The 20,429-nt window shown below is 39.6% G+C and overlaps 1 protein-coding gene across 1 annotated transcript in view; it reads left to right on the forward strand.

Annotated features, from left to right (window-relative positions):
* LOC128643729 (A-kinase anchor protein 6-like) overlaps positions 1-20,429 on the forward strand; it is a 195,691-nt gene that overhangs the window by 112,888 nt on the left and 62,374 nt on the right. Inside the window, exons 5-6 of the mRNA XM_053696556.1 lie at positions 9,359-9,498; positions 9,685-9,805. Coding sequence (XP_053552531.1) covers positions 9,359-9,498; positions 9,685-9,805 — 261 coding nt within the window. The remainder of the gene's footprint in view (positions 1-9,358; positions 9,499-9,684; positions 9,806-20,429) is intronic.

Consider the following 20,429-nt stretch of genomic DNA (forward strand, 5'->3'; position numbering starts at 1 on the left):
CTGAGATAAGAGGCAGTTTTCAATGGTTTAGAAATCAGTTTGAGCCTACCTAGGTTTAGCTTTGTTCAGAGCACAAAGCAAATGTGATTATAAAAAGTAAAATGGAAAGTTGTTTAAAATTGCATGCCCTATCTGAATCATGAAAGTTTAATTTTGACTAGACTGTCCCTTTATAGGGACACTGAACCCAAATTTTTTCTTTTGTGATTCAGATAGAACATGCAATTTTAAGCAACTTTCTAATTTACACCTATTATCAATTTTTCTTCGTTCTCTTGCTTTCTTTATTTGAAAAAGAAGGCATTTAAGCTATTTTTTTGGTTCAGACCATGGAAAGCACTTGTTTATTGGTGGGTGAATTTATCCACCAATCAGCAAGAACAACCCAGATTGTTCACCAAAAATGGGCCGGCATCTAAACTTACATTCTTGCATTTCAAATAAAGATACCAAGAGAATGAAGACAATTTGACAATAGGAGTAAATTAGAAAGTTGCTTAAAATTGCATGCTCTATCTGAATCACAAAAGAAATAATTTGGGTTCAGTGTCCCTTTAATGCACAACCCTGCAGTTCTGCATGTATGGTGTCCAACAGTGCTCAGAAGTAGATACGCCCATACAGTTTAAAAAAGGCTACAGTGAGAGGGTCAAAGCTTCTTTCTTAATTTATTCAGGCTAGGGGTTCTACTAAGATCAAGGGTTTTGTACCAGTTAGCACTATGGTTCTAGAGGCAATATATGAGCATGAAACACACCCATGCACCCAAACAGTGTTGTCAGTATTTATATATGTCGCATAATTAAAGGGACATGAAGGGACCCCACATTTTTATTTTATGATTCAGATAGAACATACATTTTAAAACAACTTTTCAATTTACTTCTATTATAATTTTTGCTTAATTCTTTTTTATTCTTTATTGATAGAGCAGCAATGCATTTCTGGGAGCTAGCTGAACACATCAGTAAGCCAATGACAATAGACATATGTGCAGCCACCAATCAGTAGCTAGCTCCTAGCTCCTGAGCTTTTCAGCAAAGGATACCAAGAGAACTAAGCAAGGTAGATAATCTAGGTAAATTGGAAAGTTGTTTAAAATTGTATGTTCTACCTGAATCGTGAAATAAAAATGCTGGGTTTCATATTCCTTTAACTTTCAACATAATTATAACATGCTCTAAGGGAAGAAGGAAACAGAGGCGCCAAACATGGCCTAGTATCGCCAAGGCACTTAAAAACCAAACCAACAGATGAAATATACTCACAAGTGAGGTGCACCCATATATAATGCTGTTGAAACAGACTGGAACTAAAGCAGTGGTCCAGCACACTGATCCTGCCAGCACAGTTCCAGATCCAAAAGTGTCCTTAAGAGGGTCCGTTGGTTAATGCCTGGAGGAACAAGAGGAGCACACAGACATAGCTCAGTACCGTTTGGACCAAAGAGATATATGACTGTAAGGTTGCACTTACAAGAAGCAGAGCACCTCCAGGTGCAATATCAGCAATACTGGGACCTCTCAGCCACCCAGTGGACTGTAAGACTCCCGAAGGCAGGACAGCAGCGGTCCCAGGAATAAGTTCCCAAAAGAAGCTAGAGAGATTATGAATCCCGAGCAATAGCACAAACTAAATTGCAGCAAGTGTATAATTAAAAGACTTTATTAAAACAAGCAACGCGTTTCTCAGCCACCTAAGGGCTGTTTCCTCAGGCGGGGATCAGTGTGCTGGACCACTGCTTTAGTTCTAGTCTGTTTCAACAGCACCATATGGGTGCACCTCACTTGTGAGTATATTTCATCTGTTGGTTTGGTTTTTAAGTGCCTTGGCGATACTAGGCCATGTTTGGCGCCTCTGTTTCCTTCTTCCCTTAGACCCCGATACATCAGGTTGACCGTCCTATGACAGAGAGCTGCCATTTTCGATTTGCACCACCTTTCATGATTGTTTGTTTGGACTTTCATTTGTATTTGTTAATTATATACAACCATTTTTTGATTACATGATTTTTTATGTTTTTGTGTTTTAGCTTCCAGGAAGCGCCCCCTATGAGTGTGGTATATATTGGTGTATACCACACTCTATATTTTGTTATAATTATAACATGCCCCAATGCTACTGCTATAACATTGAGTATTCAAGGTCAATTTTTAAACTATATAAATGAATAAGAACTCCCTGCCAAATCTTCCCATCTGCCTTCCTCTTAAATGAAAGTATTAGTGATATTCTGTGCAAAGCACTAAATGTTACCATATTTCTTTCAATGAAACATAACACTGTGTGTTCATAAAATCATACAATACATAACAAGTGTCAATTGTAATGTAATCTGTGAAAAGAATACATTTTATTCCATGTTGTAGAGCATAGGGTGGGATGGTATTATAATGAGGGGTAACAATTCATTGGTGTCTAAATAATTACAAATCTTTATGCTTCACCTTCTCATGTTATAGGATAACATACTGGAAAATGAGGACATCATACATTTTCAATACACTTTTATGTCCACAATTTACAAAGCAAATTACAAGAAAAACAAGCAAAAAAAAACATTGAATAGACATGGGTTAGCAAGTGTATTTCAAGTAAAATGTTTGCGCGTGAGTGAGCTAACTTCAGGACTAAGCATGCCATGACCACTCTAACTTTTCTCCCCATAGACTTCAATGGAGAGCACAAACTGGAAAAAAACTAACACTTATCGACTGCACGCTAACCCGACAGTAAAACCGACAGCGAAACTCAGTTAGTTATGAATATTTTACATTCTAATGTTCTTCCAATTGTTCTTTTTATTTTTAAATATATAATTATATATATATATATATGATGTATTTTTTGTTAAATATATATTCATTTATATATATATATATATATATATATATATATATACAGGGAGTGCAGAATTATTAGGCAAATGAGTATTTTGACCACATCATCCTCTTTATGCATGTTGTCTTACTCCAAGCTGTATAGGCTCGAAAGCCTACTACCAATTAAGCATATTAGGTGATGTACATCTCTGTAATGAGAAGGGGTGTGGTCTAATGACATCAACACCCTATATCAGGTGTGCATAATTATTAGGCAACTTCCTTTCCTTTGGCAAAATGGGTCAAAAGAAGGACTTAACAGGCTCAGAAAAGTCAAAAATAGTGAGATATCTTGCAGAGGGATGCAGCACTCTTAAAATTGCAAAGCTTCTGAAGCGTGATCATCGAACAATCAAGCGTTTCATTCAAAATAGTCAACAGGGTCGCAAGAAGCGTGTGGAAAAACCAAGGCGCAAAATAACTGCCCATGAACTGAGAAAAGTCAAGCGTGCAGCTGCCAAGATGCCACTTGCCACCAGTTTGGCCATATTTCAGAGCTGCAACATCACTGGAGTGCCCAAAAGCACAAGGTGTGCAATACTCAGAGACATGGCCAAGGTAAGAAAGGCTGAAAGACGACCACCACTGAACAAGACACACAAGCTGAAACGTCAAGACTGGGCCAAGAAATATCTCAAGACTGATTTTTCTAAGGTTTTATGGACTGATGAAATGAGAGTGAGTCTTGATGGGCCAGATGGATGGGCCCGTGGCTGGATTGGTAAAGGGCAGAGAGCTCCAGTCCGACTCAGACGCCAGCAAGGTGGAGGTGGAGTACTGGTTTGGGCTGGTATCATCTAAGATGAGCTTGTGGGGCCTTTTCGGGTTGAGGATGGAGTCAAGCTCAACTCCCAGTCCTACTGCCAGTTTCTGGAAGACACCTTCTTCAAGCAGTGGTACATATATATATAAAAAAAATAGTCCAAAGAGAGCACTCGCCGTGAATCAAAGTGAATCTTTTAATCCAGTATGTAAACGTTTTCGGGGAGTGACCCCGTCATCAGACAAGTGGCCTTTCTTTTTCACTTGTCTGATGACGGGGACACTCCCCGAAAACGTTTACATACTGGATTAAAACATTCACTTTGATTCACGGCGAGTGCTCTCTTTGAACCATTTTTTGTCTATATTTTGGGTTGCACCCCAACGACTATTTAGCATAGTGAGTGCTGGACTTTTTGTATCATATATATATATATATATATATATATATATATATATACATATATACATATGTATATATACATTATAGCCCTTTCCATTCAAATACCATATACCTTTTGTTTAATATTTATAAAAAAAATAATTTGTATTAAATAGTGTATATATGAGTATAACTGTTAATTTTAATGTATTTATGTAGTGTTTAAGGAAACTGTAAGTTTAGCCCTAACTCTTTATGCGAGGTCATCAGTCACGCTAACCAGACAAGCACAAATTTAGTTTGTGCTCTTGCAGTCACATTTACTTTCAACTTGTAATACGCACTCAAGTTAATACTGACCCGATATTTTAATACGTTAGCTTGGCACTTGTAATCTAGCCTTATATTATTTAAGTTGTGTTTAATTAGATATTTTATGGGGATTGAATTTTAGTTTGATGTCCTTTTAAGGTTTCTGTTTACCTCCTCAGAATTTGTAGTTTTCTAGGATGGAAAACAAATTTGAAATCAATTTTTAGGGTCTTTTTGTGTTTTCCAGATTTTGATAAAAAAAAGGACAGTCAAGTCCAAAATAAACCTTCATGATTCAGATAGGGCATGTAATTTTAAACAATTTTCCAATTTACTTTTATCACCAATTTTGCTTTGTTCTCTTGGTATTCTTAGTTGAAAGCTAAACCTAGGAGGTTCATATGCTAATTTCTTGAAGGCCACCTCTTCCCTCAGGGCATTTTCACAGTTTTTCACCACTAGAGGGTGTTAGTTCATGTGTGTCATATAGATAACACTGTGCTCACGCACGTGAAGTTCCAGGGAGCCAGCACTGATTTGCTAAAATGCATGGGCCCGATCCAATATAAATCGTTGCCCGCAAAAGCCTGCAACGCCAAAATTTGCGCTGGTTTGGTATCACATATACGGCATAACATAGAAGTTACGCTCGTATATTTCTGCCTTCGACCGTAGTTTTTTGGCCCATAGACAGGTATACCAAACCAGCGCAGTTTGGTATCCAATATACAGCGTAAGAACTTACGTGGCAAAAATGGAGAAATCTTTCTCCATTTTCACCTTGCCACAAATTGCAGGCGTAGTAAGCCTTACGCTTTGTATTGGAGCCCCGTAGCTCCCTAAACTGGCTGCAAAATAAAACCTAACGCATGCGCAGTGTCTATCTACCTGTCAACCGCGAACTGCAAAATAAAACCTAACGCATGCGCAATGTCTATCTAACTGTCAACCGCGATCCCCCGCTGCATCCCTAATAAAGTGTTTAACCCCTAAAACGCCGCTCCCAGACCCCGCCGCCACCTACATTAAATGTCTAACCCCCAATGTGATCCTCATACACCGCCGCCACCTACATTAAAATTATTAACCGCTAATGTAATCCCCTTACACCGCCGCCGCCATCTATATTAAAATTATTACGCCCTAATGTGAGCCCCCTACACCGCCGCCATCTATTTTAACTATATTACCCCCTAATCTAATCCCCCTACACCGCCGCCACCTATATTAAATGTATTAACCCCTAATCTAATCCCCCTACACCGCCGCCACCTATAATAAATGTATTACCCCCTAAAATACTAAAATGCCCCTACCCTAAACTAAATTAAAAATAGCCCTGAAAAGGGCTTTTTGCGTGACATTGCCCCAAAGTAACCAGCTCTTTTACCAGCCCTTAAAAGGGCTTTTTGCGGGGCATTGTCACAAAGTAATCAGCTCTTTTGCCTGTAATCTAATCCCCCTACACCGCCGCCACCTATTTAAACTATATTACCCACTAATATGATCCCCCTACACCGCCGCCACCTATTTAAACTATATTACCCCCTAATATGATCGCCCTACACCGCCGCCACCTATATTAAAATTATTAACCCCTAATCTAATCCCCCTACACCGCCGCCACCTATATTAAATTTATTAACCCCTAAAATACTAAAATTTCCCTACCACTAAACCTAAGTCTAACCCTACAAATAGCCCTGAAAAGGGCCTTTTGCATGGCATTGCCCAAAAGTAACCAGCTCTATTACCAGCCCTTAAAAGGGCCTTTTGCGGAGCATTGCCCCAAAGTAACCAGCTCTTTTACCAGCCCTTAAAAGGGCTTTTTGCGGGGCATTGACACAAAGTAATCAGCTCTTTTGCCTGTAATCTAATCCCCCTACACCACCGCCACCTATAATAAATGTATTACCCCCTAATCTGACCCCCCTACACCGCCGCCACCTATATTAACCCTAATTATATTAGGGTTAATATAGTTAATATAGTTATATTATATATATATTAACTATATTAACCATATCTAACTCTAACACCCCTAACTTAATTATTATTAAAATAAATCTAAATAATATTAATAATATTAACTAAATTATTCCTATTTAAAACTAAATACTTACCTATAAAATAAACCCTAAGATAGCTACAATATAATTAATAATTACATTGTAGCTATTTTAAGGTTTATATTTATTTTACAGGTAACTTGGTATTTATTTTAACTAGGTACAATAGCTATTAAATAGTTAATAACTATTTAATAGCTACCTAGTTAAAATAATTACCAATTTACCTGTAAAATAAATCCTAACCTAATTTACAAATACACCTACACTATCAATAAATTAATTAAATAAACTACAAATATCTAAACTAAAATACAATTAAATACACTAAGCTAAATTACAAAAAAACAACAACACTAAATTACAAAAAAATAAAAAAATGATTGCAAGATTTTTAAGCTAATTACACCTATTCTAACCCCCCTAATAAAATAACAAAGCCCCCCAAAATAAAAAAAATTCCCTACCCTAATCTAAATTACAAAAGTAATCAGTTCTATTACCAGCCCTTAAAAGGGCCTTTTGTGGGGCATTGCCCCAAAGTAATCGGCTCTTTTACCTGTAAAAAAAACAACAACCCCCCCATTACAACCCACCACCCACATACCCCTACTCTAACCCACCTAATCCCCCCTTAAAAAACCTTAGTCTAACCCCCAAGTGCTCCTTACCTGTCCTGAAGACCGGCAGAGAAGGTCCTGTTCCAGGCGGAGAAGTCTTCTTCCAGGCAGCGACCTCTTCTTCTTCCAGGATCCAGCCGGCACGGAGCGGAGGAGTTGAAGACCGATGACCACGGAGCTGAAGACCGTCCATCTGGAACTGAAGACCGGCGATGCTGGAACTGAAGATCGGCGACGCTGGAACTGAAGACCGCTGGAACTGAAGACCGGAGCCGGAGCGTGGAGGATCCTCTTCATACGATCGTCGCCATACACTGAATAGGAATTCAAGGTACGCAATTAAAAATGGCGTCCCTTGAATTCCTATTGGCTGATTTGAGCCTTCAAATTCAAATCAGCCAATCGGATGCGAGCTACTTTAATTCTATTGGCTGATTTGAATGGCCAATAGAATAAGAGCTACTGTAATTCTATTGGCTATTCTAATCAGTGGTAATAGAGCTGATTGCTTTTGTAATTTAGATTAGGGTAGGGAATTTTTTATTTTGGGGGGCTTTGTTATTTTATTAGGGGGCTTATAATAGGTGTAATTAGCTTAAAAATCTTGTAATCTTTTTTTATTTTTTGTAATTTAGTGTTTGTTTTTGTAATTTAGTTTAGTGTATTTAATTGTATTTTAGTTTAGATATTTGTAGTTTATTTAATTAATTTATTGATAGTGTAGGTGTATTTGTAACTTAGGTTAGGATTTATTTTACAGGTAAATTGGTAATTATTTTAACTAGGTAGCTATTAAATAGTTATTAACTATTTAATAGCTATTGTACCTAGTTAAAATAAATACCAAGTTACCTGTAAAATAAATATAAACCCTAAAATAGCTACAATGTAATTATTAATTATATTGTAGCTATCTTAGGGTTTATTTTATAGGTAAGTAATTAGTTTTAAATAGGAATAATTTAGTTAATATTATTAATATTATTTAGATTTATTTTAATAATAATTAAGTTAGGGGTGTTAGAGTTAGATAAGGTTAATATAGTTAATATATATAATATAATAACTATATTATCTATATTAACCCTAATATAATTAGGGTTAATATAGTTAATATAGGTGTAGGGGGGTCAGATTAGGGGTTAATATATTTAATATAGGTGGCGGCGGTGTAGGGGGATTAGATTAGGGGGTAATACATATATTATAGGTGGCGGCGGTGTAGGGGGATTAGATTACAGGCAAAAGAGCTGATTACTTTGTGTCAATGCCCCGCAAAAAGCCCTTTTAAGGGCTGGTAATAGAGCTGGTTACTTTGGGGCAATGCCCCGCAAAAGGCCCTTTTAAGGGCTGGTAATAGAGCTGGTTACTTTGGGGCAATGCCCCGCAAAAGGCCCTTTTAAGGGCTGGTAATAGAGCTGGTTACTTTGGGGCAATGTCATGCAAAAAGCCCTTTTCAGGGCTATTTTTAATTTAGTTTAGGGTAGGGGCATTTTAGTATTTTAGGGGGTAATACATTTATTATAGGTGGCGGCGGTGTAGGGGGATTAGATTAGGGGTTAATACATTTAATATAGGTGGCGGCGGTGTAGGGGGATCATATTAGGGGGTAATATAGTTTAAATAGGTGGCGGCGGTGTAGGGGGATCATATTAGGGGGTAATATAGTTTAAATAGGTGGCGGCGGTGTAGGGGGATTAGATTAGGGGTTAATACATTTAATATAGGTGGCGGCGGGGTCCGGGAGCGGCGGTTTACGGGTTAATATATTTATTATTAGGAGTGAGAGGGGGGATTGCGGATAGAGGGGTATACATGACGGGCTATGTTTGGGAGGCGTGTTAGACAGTACAGGTGATTTTATAACTTAGTCAGTTTTTTTATGCGGCGGCAGTTTCTAAAGTGCCGTAAGTCACTGGCGACTCCAGAAATTTGTACTTACGCAGATTTCTGGACATCGCTAGTTTGTCAGACTTACGGCACTTTAGCATCTGGCGGCGCCGTATATGAGATAGTTTGAGTTGTGAGCTGAAACTACGGGCGGTGCAGGTTTCCACGCTTGCGCCAAAACCTGCGCCGTATATCGGATCGCGCCCCATGTCTGTCAAAAGAACTGAAATAAGGGGGCAGTTTGCAGAGGCTTAGATACAAAATAATCACAGAGGTAAAAAGTGTATTTATATAACTGTGTTGGTTATGCAAAACTAGAGAATGGGTAATAAAGGGATTATCTATCTTTTAAAACAATAACAAAATCTCGTGTAGACTATCCCTTTAAATACTGTGCTCAGAGATCAATGTTAAATCTGTGTTCTCACTTCCTCTTTGCAGGCAAACGGCACTCCCACCTTTTTAGAAGCGCAAAGAGATGCTGTATCCCAGATGTCTCTGCAGCTGAGCAGTGAGCAGTACTCCAAGGATCCTCCACACTCTCACCTGGCACCTATTGAGTGCAGCCAGACCTCAGAAAGGTATTAGCAGCTTCATTCCTCAGACTATTGTAGTCATCCAGACTGGTAGACTGATTTGATGCTCCCTCCCTACATACTGACTAAGACAATATTAATATGGGCAAATAAGCTTCCAACCTTACAAAACAGATAATAGTGATCTGTTTTTTCTCTGTAGGCAATAATTATTTTTTTGTTTTCCCATAGTCTACAGGAGGTGGAGGCTGACTGTCAAGAATCACTGGACTGGTTGCTAGACATGGAGGCCACTGTACAGAACAATCTTGGTCTGTTGGTGTCGGAAGATCAACATCTACAGATGTGTAAGGTATATCAAAACTGATTTTGTGTTTATAATAGCTAAAATTATTTGATGGGTTCAAATAAATAAATTAATTCATATATAAAGTAAAACCTGCCCATGAGATCCCAAGGATCACTCAATATAATTAATAAACCTATATGCCTTACCCCAAATAATTATTTATTTTCCTTAGATGAAACATAAATAAAAGATGTATATCCTCTAAAGATCAACTATTATAGCTGATGGTGTGACCATTTCCCAATAAAATCTTCACATCCTCCAAAGATAGTTATGCTGAAGCATTTACCCTCTATCTGACCCATAGAACCTTTACAAATCAGATTCACCATCTGATTTGTTTCCCCCACCCAGCATGAAACCACCTTAAACGCAAATTAGACCCTGCTATGCATCTTAGCTCTGACCTACTTTTACTCCCACAGCATAGTCACCTGCACAATGAAATATAAAATCAGGCCCACCCCTTAGTTCTGATCTGTTTTTCCTTAAAGTTGACCCTCTTTATTGCTAATGAAAGATGCTTGTACTCCTCAGATCACAAGTACTTGTCCCTACTTTTACATAGCCTTGTTTCATGCTGCAAAATATGCTTTTAAATAGTGCTCTTTCATGTTGTTGGTAGATTATTTTTTGTTTAATTACCCTTTTAAGCCTTTCTGTCCAACCTGATTAAACTTAATTTTCCCTCTAAAATCCTGTATCACCTCATTTTAGAATATGTTATCCATATTTCTAAAATACCTGTTTTACTAGCACACAAAACATAGGGGCCAAATTTTAAAACTCCGGATGTCCCTGTTTCCGCGCGAGCGCCGGAAACAGCAGTTATGATGCAGCGGTCTAAAGACCGCTGCTCCATAACTTGTCCGTCTGCTTTTGGCCGCAAATCTGCAGGGGGCGGCATTGCACAAGCAGTTCACAAGAACTGCTTGTGTAATGATAAATGCCGACAGCGTATGCTGTCGGCATTTATCGTTGTGCGGCGGACTTGATACGCTACATTGTATCATGTCCGCTCGCACTATAATAAATTGACCCCAAGACTGAATGTGTCCATCTTACAAAATGTAGGAAAATGTAGAGTGCATTGAAATAATTCATCTTTTAAATATTCAGCTTGGGAATCCTTAGATTGCTGTCTGCTTTATCTTAGGAACATCTGGCACTGGGGCTGAAATAATAAGGAATTGCTAAATATTTTACCTTTAACAACAAATTTGTGTTTTGCAACGTTAGCCGTAAGTGGGTTTACTTCTAAATCCAGTAACTTCTGTGATGGGATGATGGATACACCTTTACCTATACATCAGAAAACTGACAAAAGCAGCAGGACATGTAGAAAAGGACGATTTTAAAGTGAATCACGCTGAAAGGGTTAAATCGTTTGGGACAAAGAAATAAAATATCTACAGGAAACAAAATGAGTATGGCAGAGGGCACAAAAGAGAAGGGAACATGGGGGGTGGGTTGTCTTCTATTTGAAATACCAACCTCCCATAAATCAAGCTCATTTAGCAATTTTTATGGGTGTAAATCTATAAGCTGTCATGTTGAAATCGCTCAGAACATATGGTAGATCTCACCAAGCAGATTGCAACTCATAAAAACTAAAATTGATAACCAGCAACAAAAAATACAGCAAAAGAAAAAATGCACCCAAAGCCACAATTTTAATGCCGCAAAACAACCCTTCCCAGCCCCCTCCTTCTCTATCTATTATTTCACATTTTTGTGTTATTTTGCAGCAAGGATACAGTGACCTTACCAGGCCCTTCTTGTCAGTTTAAGCCTCCAGCTTTGTGCCAGGCAATGGGCAGAGAGTTTAGCACTTTATTATGTTCAGTTCTACTGCTGACTGAGTCTTGATTTTTGGAACGCTTGGCTCTGCAAAACATAGTTAATAACTTAATCTTGCTATTAACTCCTTGACTGCCTGAGAAGGCAACATTGTACAGATGTATGCATGACTAATGTGTGATAACAAAATTTATGCTTACCTGATAAATTTATTTCTCTTGTGGTGTATCCAGTGAACGGATTCATCCATTACTTGTGGGATATTCTCCTTCCCAACAGGAAGCTTCAAGAGGACACCCACAACAGAGCTGTCTATATAGCTCCTCCCCTAACTGCCACTCCCAATCATTCGACCGAAGACGAGCAAGAGAAAGGAGAAACTATAGGGTGCAGTGGTGACTGTAGTTTAAAAATAAAAAAAATCTGCCTTAAAATGACGGGGCGGGCCGTGGACCGGATACACCCCAAGAGAAATAAATTTATCAGGTAAGCATAAATTTTGTTTTCTCTTGTAAGGTGTATCCAGTCCACGGATTCATCCATTACTTGTGGGATACCAATACCAAAGCTATAGGACACGGATGAAGGGAGGGACAAGGCAGGCGCTTAAACGGAAGGCACCACTGCCTGTAAGACCTTTCTCCCAAAAATAGCCTCTGAAGAAGCAAAAGTATCAAATTTGTAGAATTTAGAAAAAGTATGAAGCGAAGACCAAGTCGCCGCCTTACAAATCTGTTCAACAGAAGCCTCATTCTTAAAAGCCCATGTGGAAGCTACCACTCTAGTGGAATGAGCTGTAATTCTTTCAGGAGGCTTCTGGCCAGCAGTCTCATAAGCTAAGCGGATTATACTTCTTAGCCAAAAAGAAAGAGAAGTTGCCGAAGCCTTTTGGCCTCTCCTCTGTCCAGAGTAGACCACAAACAAAGCAGATGTTTGACGAAAATCCTTCGTAGCTTGTAAATAAAATTTTAAAGCATGAACCACATCAAGATTGTGTAAAAGACGTTCCTTCTTTGAAGAAGGATTAGGACATAGTGAAGGAACAACAATCTCCTGATTGATATTTTTGTTAGATACCACCTTAGGAAGAAAACCAGGTTTGGTACGTAACACTATCTTATCTGCATGGAAAATGAGATAAGGGGAATCACATTGTAAAGCAGATAACTCCGAAACTCTTCGAGCCGAGGAGATAGCTACTAAAAACAGAACTTTCCAAGATAAAAGTTTAATATCTATGGAATGCAAAGGTTCAAACGGAACCCCTTGCAGAACCTTAAGAACCAAATTTAAACTCCATGGCAGAGCAACAGGTTTAAACACAGGCTTGATTCTAACTAAAGCCTGACAAAACGCCTGAACGTCTGGAGTATCAGCCAGACGCTTGTGCAAAAGAATAGACAGAGCAGAAATCTGTCCCTTTAAGGAACTAGCTGACAATCCCTTCTCTTGGAGAAAAGATAATATCCTAGGAATCCTGACCTTACTCCATGAGTAACCTTTGGATTCACACCAATGAAGATATATACACCATATCTTATTATAGATTTTCCTGGTGACCGGTTTTCGAGCCTGAATTAAGGTATCAATGACCGACTCAGAGAAACCACACTTTGATAAAATCAAGCGTTCAATCTCCAAGCAGTCAGACGCAGAGAAATTAGATTTGGATGGTTGAAAGGACCCTGAAGTAGAAGATTCTGCCTCAGCGGCAGAGTCCAAGGTGGAAGGTGATGACATGTCCACCAGATCTGCATACCAAGTCCTGCGTGGCCACGCAGGTGCTATCAAAATCATCAAAGCTCTCTCCTGCTTGATCTTGGCAATCAGACGAGGGAGCAGAGGAAACAGTGGAAACACATAAGCTAGGTTGAAGGACCAAGGCGCTGCTAGAGCATCTATCAGCGCTGCCTTGGGATCCCTGGATCTGGATCCGTAACAAGGAAGCTTGGCGTTCTGACGAGACGCCATGAGATCCAGTTCTGGTTTACCCCAAAGTTGAATCAACTGAGCAAATACCTCCGGATGGAGTTCCCACTCCCCCGGATGAAAAGTCTGCCGACTTAGAAAATCCGCCTCCCAGTTCTCTACTCCTGGGATATGGATAGCTGATAGATGGCAAGAGTGAACCTCTGCCCATAGAATTATTTTTGAAACCTCCAACATTGCTAGGGAACTCCTTGTTCCCCCTTGATGGTTGATGTAGGCTACAGTCGTGATATTGTCCGACTGAAATCTGATTAACCTGACCGCAGCAAGCTGAGGCCAAGCCTGAGGAGCATTGAATATCACTCTTAGTTCCAGAATGTTTATCGAAAGGAGTGCCTCCTCCTGAGTCCACGAGCCCTGAGCCTTCAGGGAGTTCCAGACTGCACCCCAGCCCAGAAGGCTGGCATCTGTCATTACTATTGTCCAATCTGGCCTGCGGAAGGTCATACCTTTGGACAGATGGACCCGAGATAGCCACCAGAGAAGAGAATCCCTGGTCTCTTGATCCAGATTTAGTAGAGGGGACAAATCTGTGTAATCCCCATTCCACTGACTGAGCATGCAAAGTTGCAGCGGTCTGAGATGTAGGCGGGCAAACGGCACTATGTCCATTGCCGCTACCATTAAGCCGATTACTTCCATACACTGAGCCACTGAAGGGCGAGAAGTAGCATAAAGAACACGGCAGGAATTTAGAAGTTTTGACAACCTGGCCTCTGTCAGGTAAATCTTCATTTCTACAGAATCTATCAGAGTTCCTAGGAAGGAAACTCTTTTGAGAGGGGATAGAGAACTCTTTTCTTCGTTCACTTTCCACCCATGAGACCTCAGGAATGCCAGAACAATGTCCGTATGGGACTTGGCGATTTGAAAATTCGACGCCTGTATCACAATGTCGTCTAGGTAAGGGGCTACTGCTATACCCCGTGGCCTTAGGACAGCTAGGAGTGACCCTAGAAACTTCGTAAAGATTCTGGGTTCTGTAGCTAACCCAAAGGGAAGAGCCACAACTGGTAATGCCTGTCTAGGAAGGCGAACCTGAGAAACCGATGATGATCTCTGTGTATCAGAATGTGAAGATAAGGATCCTTTAAGTCCACGGTAGTCATATATTGACCCTCCTGGATCATAGGTAGGATGGTTCGAATAGTCTTCATCTTGAAGGATGGGACCCTGAGAATTTTGTTTAGGATCTTGAGATCTAAGATTGGTCTGAAGGTTCCCTCTTTCTTGGGAACTACAAACAGATTTTAATAGAAGCCTTGCCCCTGTTCCTCCTTTGGAACTGGGTGGATCACTCCCATAACTAGGAGGTCTTGAACACAATGTAAGAATGCCTCTCTCTTTATCTGTTTTGCAGATAATTGTGAGAGATGAAACCTCCCTTTTGGGGAAGAAGCTTTGAAGTCCAGAAGATATCCCTGGGACACGATTTCCAATGTCCAGGGATCCTGGACATCTCTTGCCCAAGCCTGGGCGAAGAGAGAAAGTCTGCCCCCTACTAGATCTGTTTCCGGATCGGGGGCTGATCCTTCATGCTGTTTTAGAGGCAGCAGCAGGTTTTTTGGCCTGCTTTCCTTTGTTCCAAGCCTGGTTAGGTCTCCAGACCGGCTTGGACTGGGCAAAATTTCCCTCTTGTTTTGTATTAGAGGAAGTTGAAGCTGCGCCACTCTTGAAGTTTCGAAAGGAACGAAAATTAGTCTGTTTGGTCCTTAATTTGTTGGACCTATCCTGAGGAAGGGCGTGACCTTTTCCTCCAGTAATATCAGAAATGATCTCCTTCAGTCCAGGCCTGAATAGGGTCTGCCCCTTGAAGGGAATGTTGAGAAGCTTAGACTTTGAAGTAAGGTCAGCTGACCAGGATTTAAGCCATAGCGCCCTATGCGCCTGAATAGCAAAACCTGAGTTTTTAGCCGTTAGCTTGGTTAAATGAACAACGGCGTCAGAAACAAATAAATTGGCTAGCTTAAGAGCTTTAAGCTTGTCAAGGATATCATCCAACGGGGTTTCTACCTGTAGAGCCTCTTCTAGAGACTCAAACCAGAAAGCCGCAGCAGCAGTGACTGGGGCAATGCATGCAAGAGGCTGGAGAATAAAACCTTGTTGAATAAACATTTTCTTAATGTAACCCTCTAATTTTTTGTCCATTGGATCTAGAAAAGCACAACTGTCCTCGGCCGGGATAGTTGTACTCTTCGCTAGGGTAGAGACTGCTCCCTCCACCTAAGGGACCGTCTGCCACAAGTCATTGCTCAATGCAATACTCTTTTTATTTTGAGATATATATATATATATATATAATATAATAATTATTTTTGTAAAATATATATATATACCTATATATTTATATGAATATATAGGTATACAAATATATACATATATATATATATATTTTTATATATATATATATATATATCTATATATATATATATGAGACAGCAGCCTGGGTGCAAATATGGATAGTATATGTAACAGAAACAGATGCACTATCAGGGCTTCCACAAAATTCTTTAATGGAACGTTTTCGGGGTTCACAACCCCTTCATCAGCATCAACTTACAAACAAACATCTCACAATTTATAGTGTTTCAAACAATATCTCACCAAACAAGTGTTACTCCAAAAGTGCGCCAAATATCGAGTCTGGAACGCATCTTGCGTTCCACTGTGTTAATACCTACCGGATGTGATGTTATCTCACTTCCGGTTTTGCGGCAATACAATGTGAAGCTTACAGGCAGTGTTATGTATTATGCCGTCATATATTAACTCTTACACAAATGGTATATAATGTGTATCCAGTAAACAAGTACTAAAGTGCCTTCTGATGTATTAAAGATCTGCCTTCAATCGCCGTGATATTAGCTCTAATCGGCAGTTTTAAGTGTCAAAGTGTATACACATCGTCATAGCAACTGTAGCTATGGTTATAATAAACATTCCTACATCGTGTCTTAACGCTGTGTTAAATCCCATAATGTGACAAACATATATATGTGACAATAAGTGATAAACATTCTAGGTCACATTCATACATAAATAAACACAACAATTAATGTACACAAATAAATATAAAATTAAATGCAAAAAATGATGGTACTTGCTGTGCTTGTTATCAACTCATACAATGATGTAGAATGGCTGCAAATCATACGGGGGTTCTTTACTGACTGTATACCCCCAGGATCTATTTGCAGCAACATATAATTATGTTTTCCAGTAGAAGTATGGAAAGATAGATATTTTACTGTAATTAATTAGGTACAAATCTATTTACCATTTACCCAAAGACTGTTAATGTATCAATACATCAATTCATCTGTATTGTTATGGCCATATGCAAATACTGAGCCCAATAGAGATATTCACCTAATTATACAGTGAACTCTCAAAAAGACATAAATTATCAAGCTGATACTGGGGAAAGTATATGTGGTTATATCAATATTCACAATCCAACCTTTAGATGGATACCACACTATGTCTCATGGATATGCTTTATCATATATTAAAATAATGCTAGATGATGTATAGGAATATATCTTAATTACATCTGATATATATTTCTCCTTAACACACAGATACAGAAGGGTAAGTAAGGCTAGCTTGTAGATGACCAAGCTTGAATAGATAGAGATAGTCCCAAATGTAACTCCTTCATATTGAGGAGTAATGAAGTGAAACCCCAAAGTAAGGTCTAAGGTAATTCTACCTCAGGGTCCAGGCTTCCACAACCAAGGTGGGGGGTATCCCCTCCATCAGGATGTGTCGTAAGCGATCAGCTGGCATTGTTCCTAGGAGCAATGGAGCTGGAAGCTACACGTAGCCACTGTGACCCTGGATTATACCCCAAGCATGTGGCACTACCTTAAGGAATCAAATAAGATTTTTGAAATCTGGGTTGGTATTTAATCCGCCTGGATGTATGGTTCCAAGTTTGAAGAACCACTGGGCTTCACGTTTAAGCAATGTCTTGCTCCTATCCCCTCCCCGGTCCAAAGGGGGTATGTGGTCAATGAGGATGTAACGTATAGAAGAAACAGCGTGACCTTGCTTGGCGCAATGGCGTGCGACAGGCTGTTCAGAGTCACCTTGTTTTAGTGCAGATCTTATTGCATGTCTGTGGTTTGCCATTCGTTCTCGTAAAGTGCCTGTAGTTTTGCCCACATAGAAGCACGAACATGGGCAGAAGAGGAGGTACACCACGTGTGTGGTGGTACACGTAATGGAGTGTTTAATCACATATCTCCTATTGGTGTGTGGGTGATGAAAGGTTTTGGTACTGACCAGACCATTACACGTTGTACAGCCTAAGCATCTGTAAGATCCTTTGATGTTTATTGTGGCCCCTGTGGTGTAGCTCGATTTCTGATCAGTGCGCATTAGGAGGTCTTTAAGATTAGTACCCCTCTTAAAACCCACCATAGGTTGTAACTGACGAGTAAATGTTAGTTTTGGATCAGACGCCATTATGGGCCAATGCTGATGTAAGATGTGTCCCTTATTTTTTGTGGTTAGAGTGAATGTAGTAGACATAATTAATTTATTGCTCATGTCTCTCTTGGATGTGGGCTTAATCAGTTCATTTTGAGTAAGTAAAGATGCTGTGATCATGTTGTCTTGGATAGTAGAGGATTTGTTCCCCCTCTCACGGAATCTCTCTCCCACTCCTGCCAGTTGGGAGACCCCAGTATGCATCTCTGAATTATTTCTCATTGTTCTTACAAACTGAGACTTGACTATGCCCTTTAAAAGGGCCGGGGGGTGACAGCTATCTGCTCTCAGGATAGAATTACGATCAGTTTGTTTGTGATATAGGGTGGTGCCCAATTGATGTACCTTTTTAAAGACTGTCAAATCCAGGAAGTAGATAGTCTGTGTATCAACCGTCATTTTAACTTTTACATTACTGGTGGCCATGTTGTATTTCTCAAACCAAGTTTGTAGGTCCTCCATGGTCCCCCGCCACACCATGAAAATGTCGTCAATATATCTGTAATAGCATACTACTGCCAAATTGGTAGTACGCCACAGATACAGATTTTCGAATTGAGACATATACAGGTTGGCGTATGCGGGGGCCATGGAGGAACCCATGGCCGTACCAGCTGTTTGCAAGTAAAATTTACCTTCAAATCTAAAGTAATTTTTATGCTAACAGTATTCTATCAAGGAAAGGAAATATTCAACCGGTGGACCCTCATAAAGAGGGTTATTGGTGATATGTTCCTGAACTGCTTTAAGACCCTCTGTATGAGGGATAATAGTATACAGACTGTTGACGTCCAAACAGACCAAAAGGTCATCAGGTTGGACGTCAACAGTCCGTATCTTCCGAATAAAATCACCTGTGTCCATGATGTATGACCTTGTCTCCCTACGAGAACGAATGGCAAACCACAGGCATGCAATAAGATCTGCACTAAAACAAGGTGACTCTGAACAGCCTGTCGCACGCCATTGCGCCAAGCAAGGTCACGCTGTTTCTTCTATACGTTACATCCTCATTGACCACATACCCCCTTTGGACCGGGGAGGGGATAGGAGCAAGACATTGCTTAAACGTGAAGCCCAGTGGATCTTCAAACTTGGAACCATACATCCAGGCGGATTAAATACCACCCCAGATTTCAAAAATCTTATTTGATTCCTTAAGGTAGTGCCACATTCTTGGGGTATAATCCAGGGTCACAGTGGCTACGTGTAGCTTCCAGCTCCATTGCTCCTAGGAACAATGCCAACTGATCGCTTACGACACATCCTGGTGGAGGGGATACCCCCCACCTTGGTTGTGGAAGCCTGGACCCTGAGGTAGAATTACCTACGTATGCACCTTAGACCTTACTTTGGGGTTTCACTTTATTACTCCTCAATATGAAGGAGTTACAAGAGGGACTATCTCTATCTATTCAAGCTTGGTCATCTACAAGCTAGCCTTACTTACCCTTCTGTATCTGTGTGTTAAGGAGAAATATATATCAGATGTAATTAAGATATATTCCTATACATCATCTAGCATTATTTTAATATATGATAAGGCATATCCATGAGACATAGTGTGGTATCCATCTAAAGGTTGGATTGTGAATATTGATATAACCACATATACTTTCCCCAGTATCAGCTTGATAATTTATGTCTCTTTGAGAGTTCACTGTATAATTAGGTGAATATCTCTATTGGGCTCAGTATTTGCATATGGCCATAACAATACAGATAAATTGATGTATTGATACATTAACAGTCTTTGGGTAAATGGTAAATAGATTTGTACCCAATTAATTACAGTACAATATCTAATAATTATATGTTGCTGCAAATAGATCCTGGGGGTATACAGTCAGTAAAGAACCCCCGTATGATTTGCAGCCATTCTACATCATTGTATGAGTTGATAACAAGCACAGCAAGTACCATCATTTTTTGCATTTAATTTTATATTTATTTGTGTACATTAATTGTTGTGTTTATTTATGTATGAATGTGACCTAGAATGTTTATCACTTATTGTCACATATATATGTTTGTCACATTATGGGATTTAACACAGCGTTAAGACACGATGTAGGAATGTTTATTATAACCATAGCTACAGTTGCTATGACGATGTGTATACACTTTGACACTTAAAACTGCCGATTAGAGCTAATATCACGGCGATTGAAGGCAGATCTTTAATACATCAGAAGGCACTTTAGTACTTGTTTACTGGATACACATTATATACCATTTGTGTAAGAGTTAATATATGACGGCATAATACATAACACTGCCTGTAAGCTTCTCATTGTATTGCTGCGAAACCGGAAGTGAGATAACATCACATCCGGTAGGTATT

This window comes from Bombina bombina, unplaced genomic scaffold (genome assembly GCF_027579735.1).
Source record: "Bombina bombina isolate aBomBom1 unplaced genomic scaffold, aBomBom1.pri scaffold_691, whole genome shotgun sequence".
NCBI lineage: Eukaryota > Metazoa > Chordata > Amphibia > Anura > Bombinatoridae > Bombina > Bombina bombina.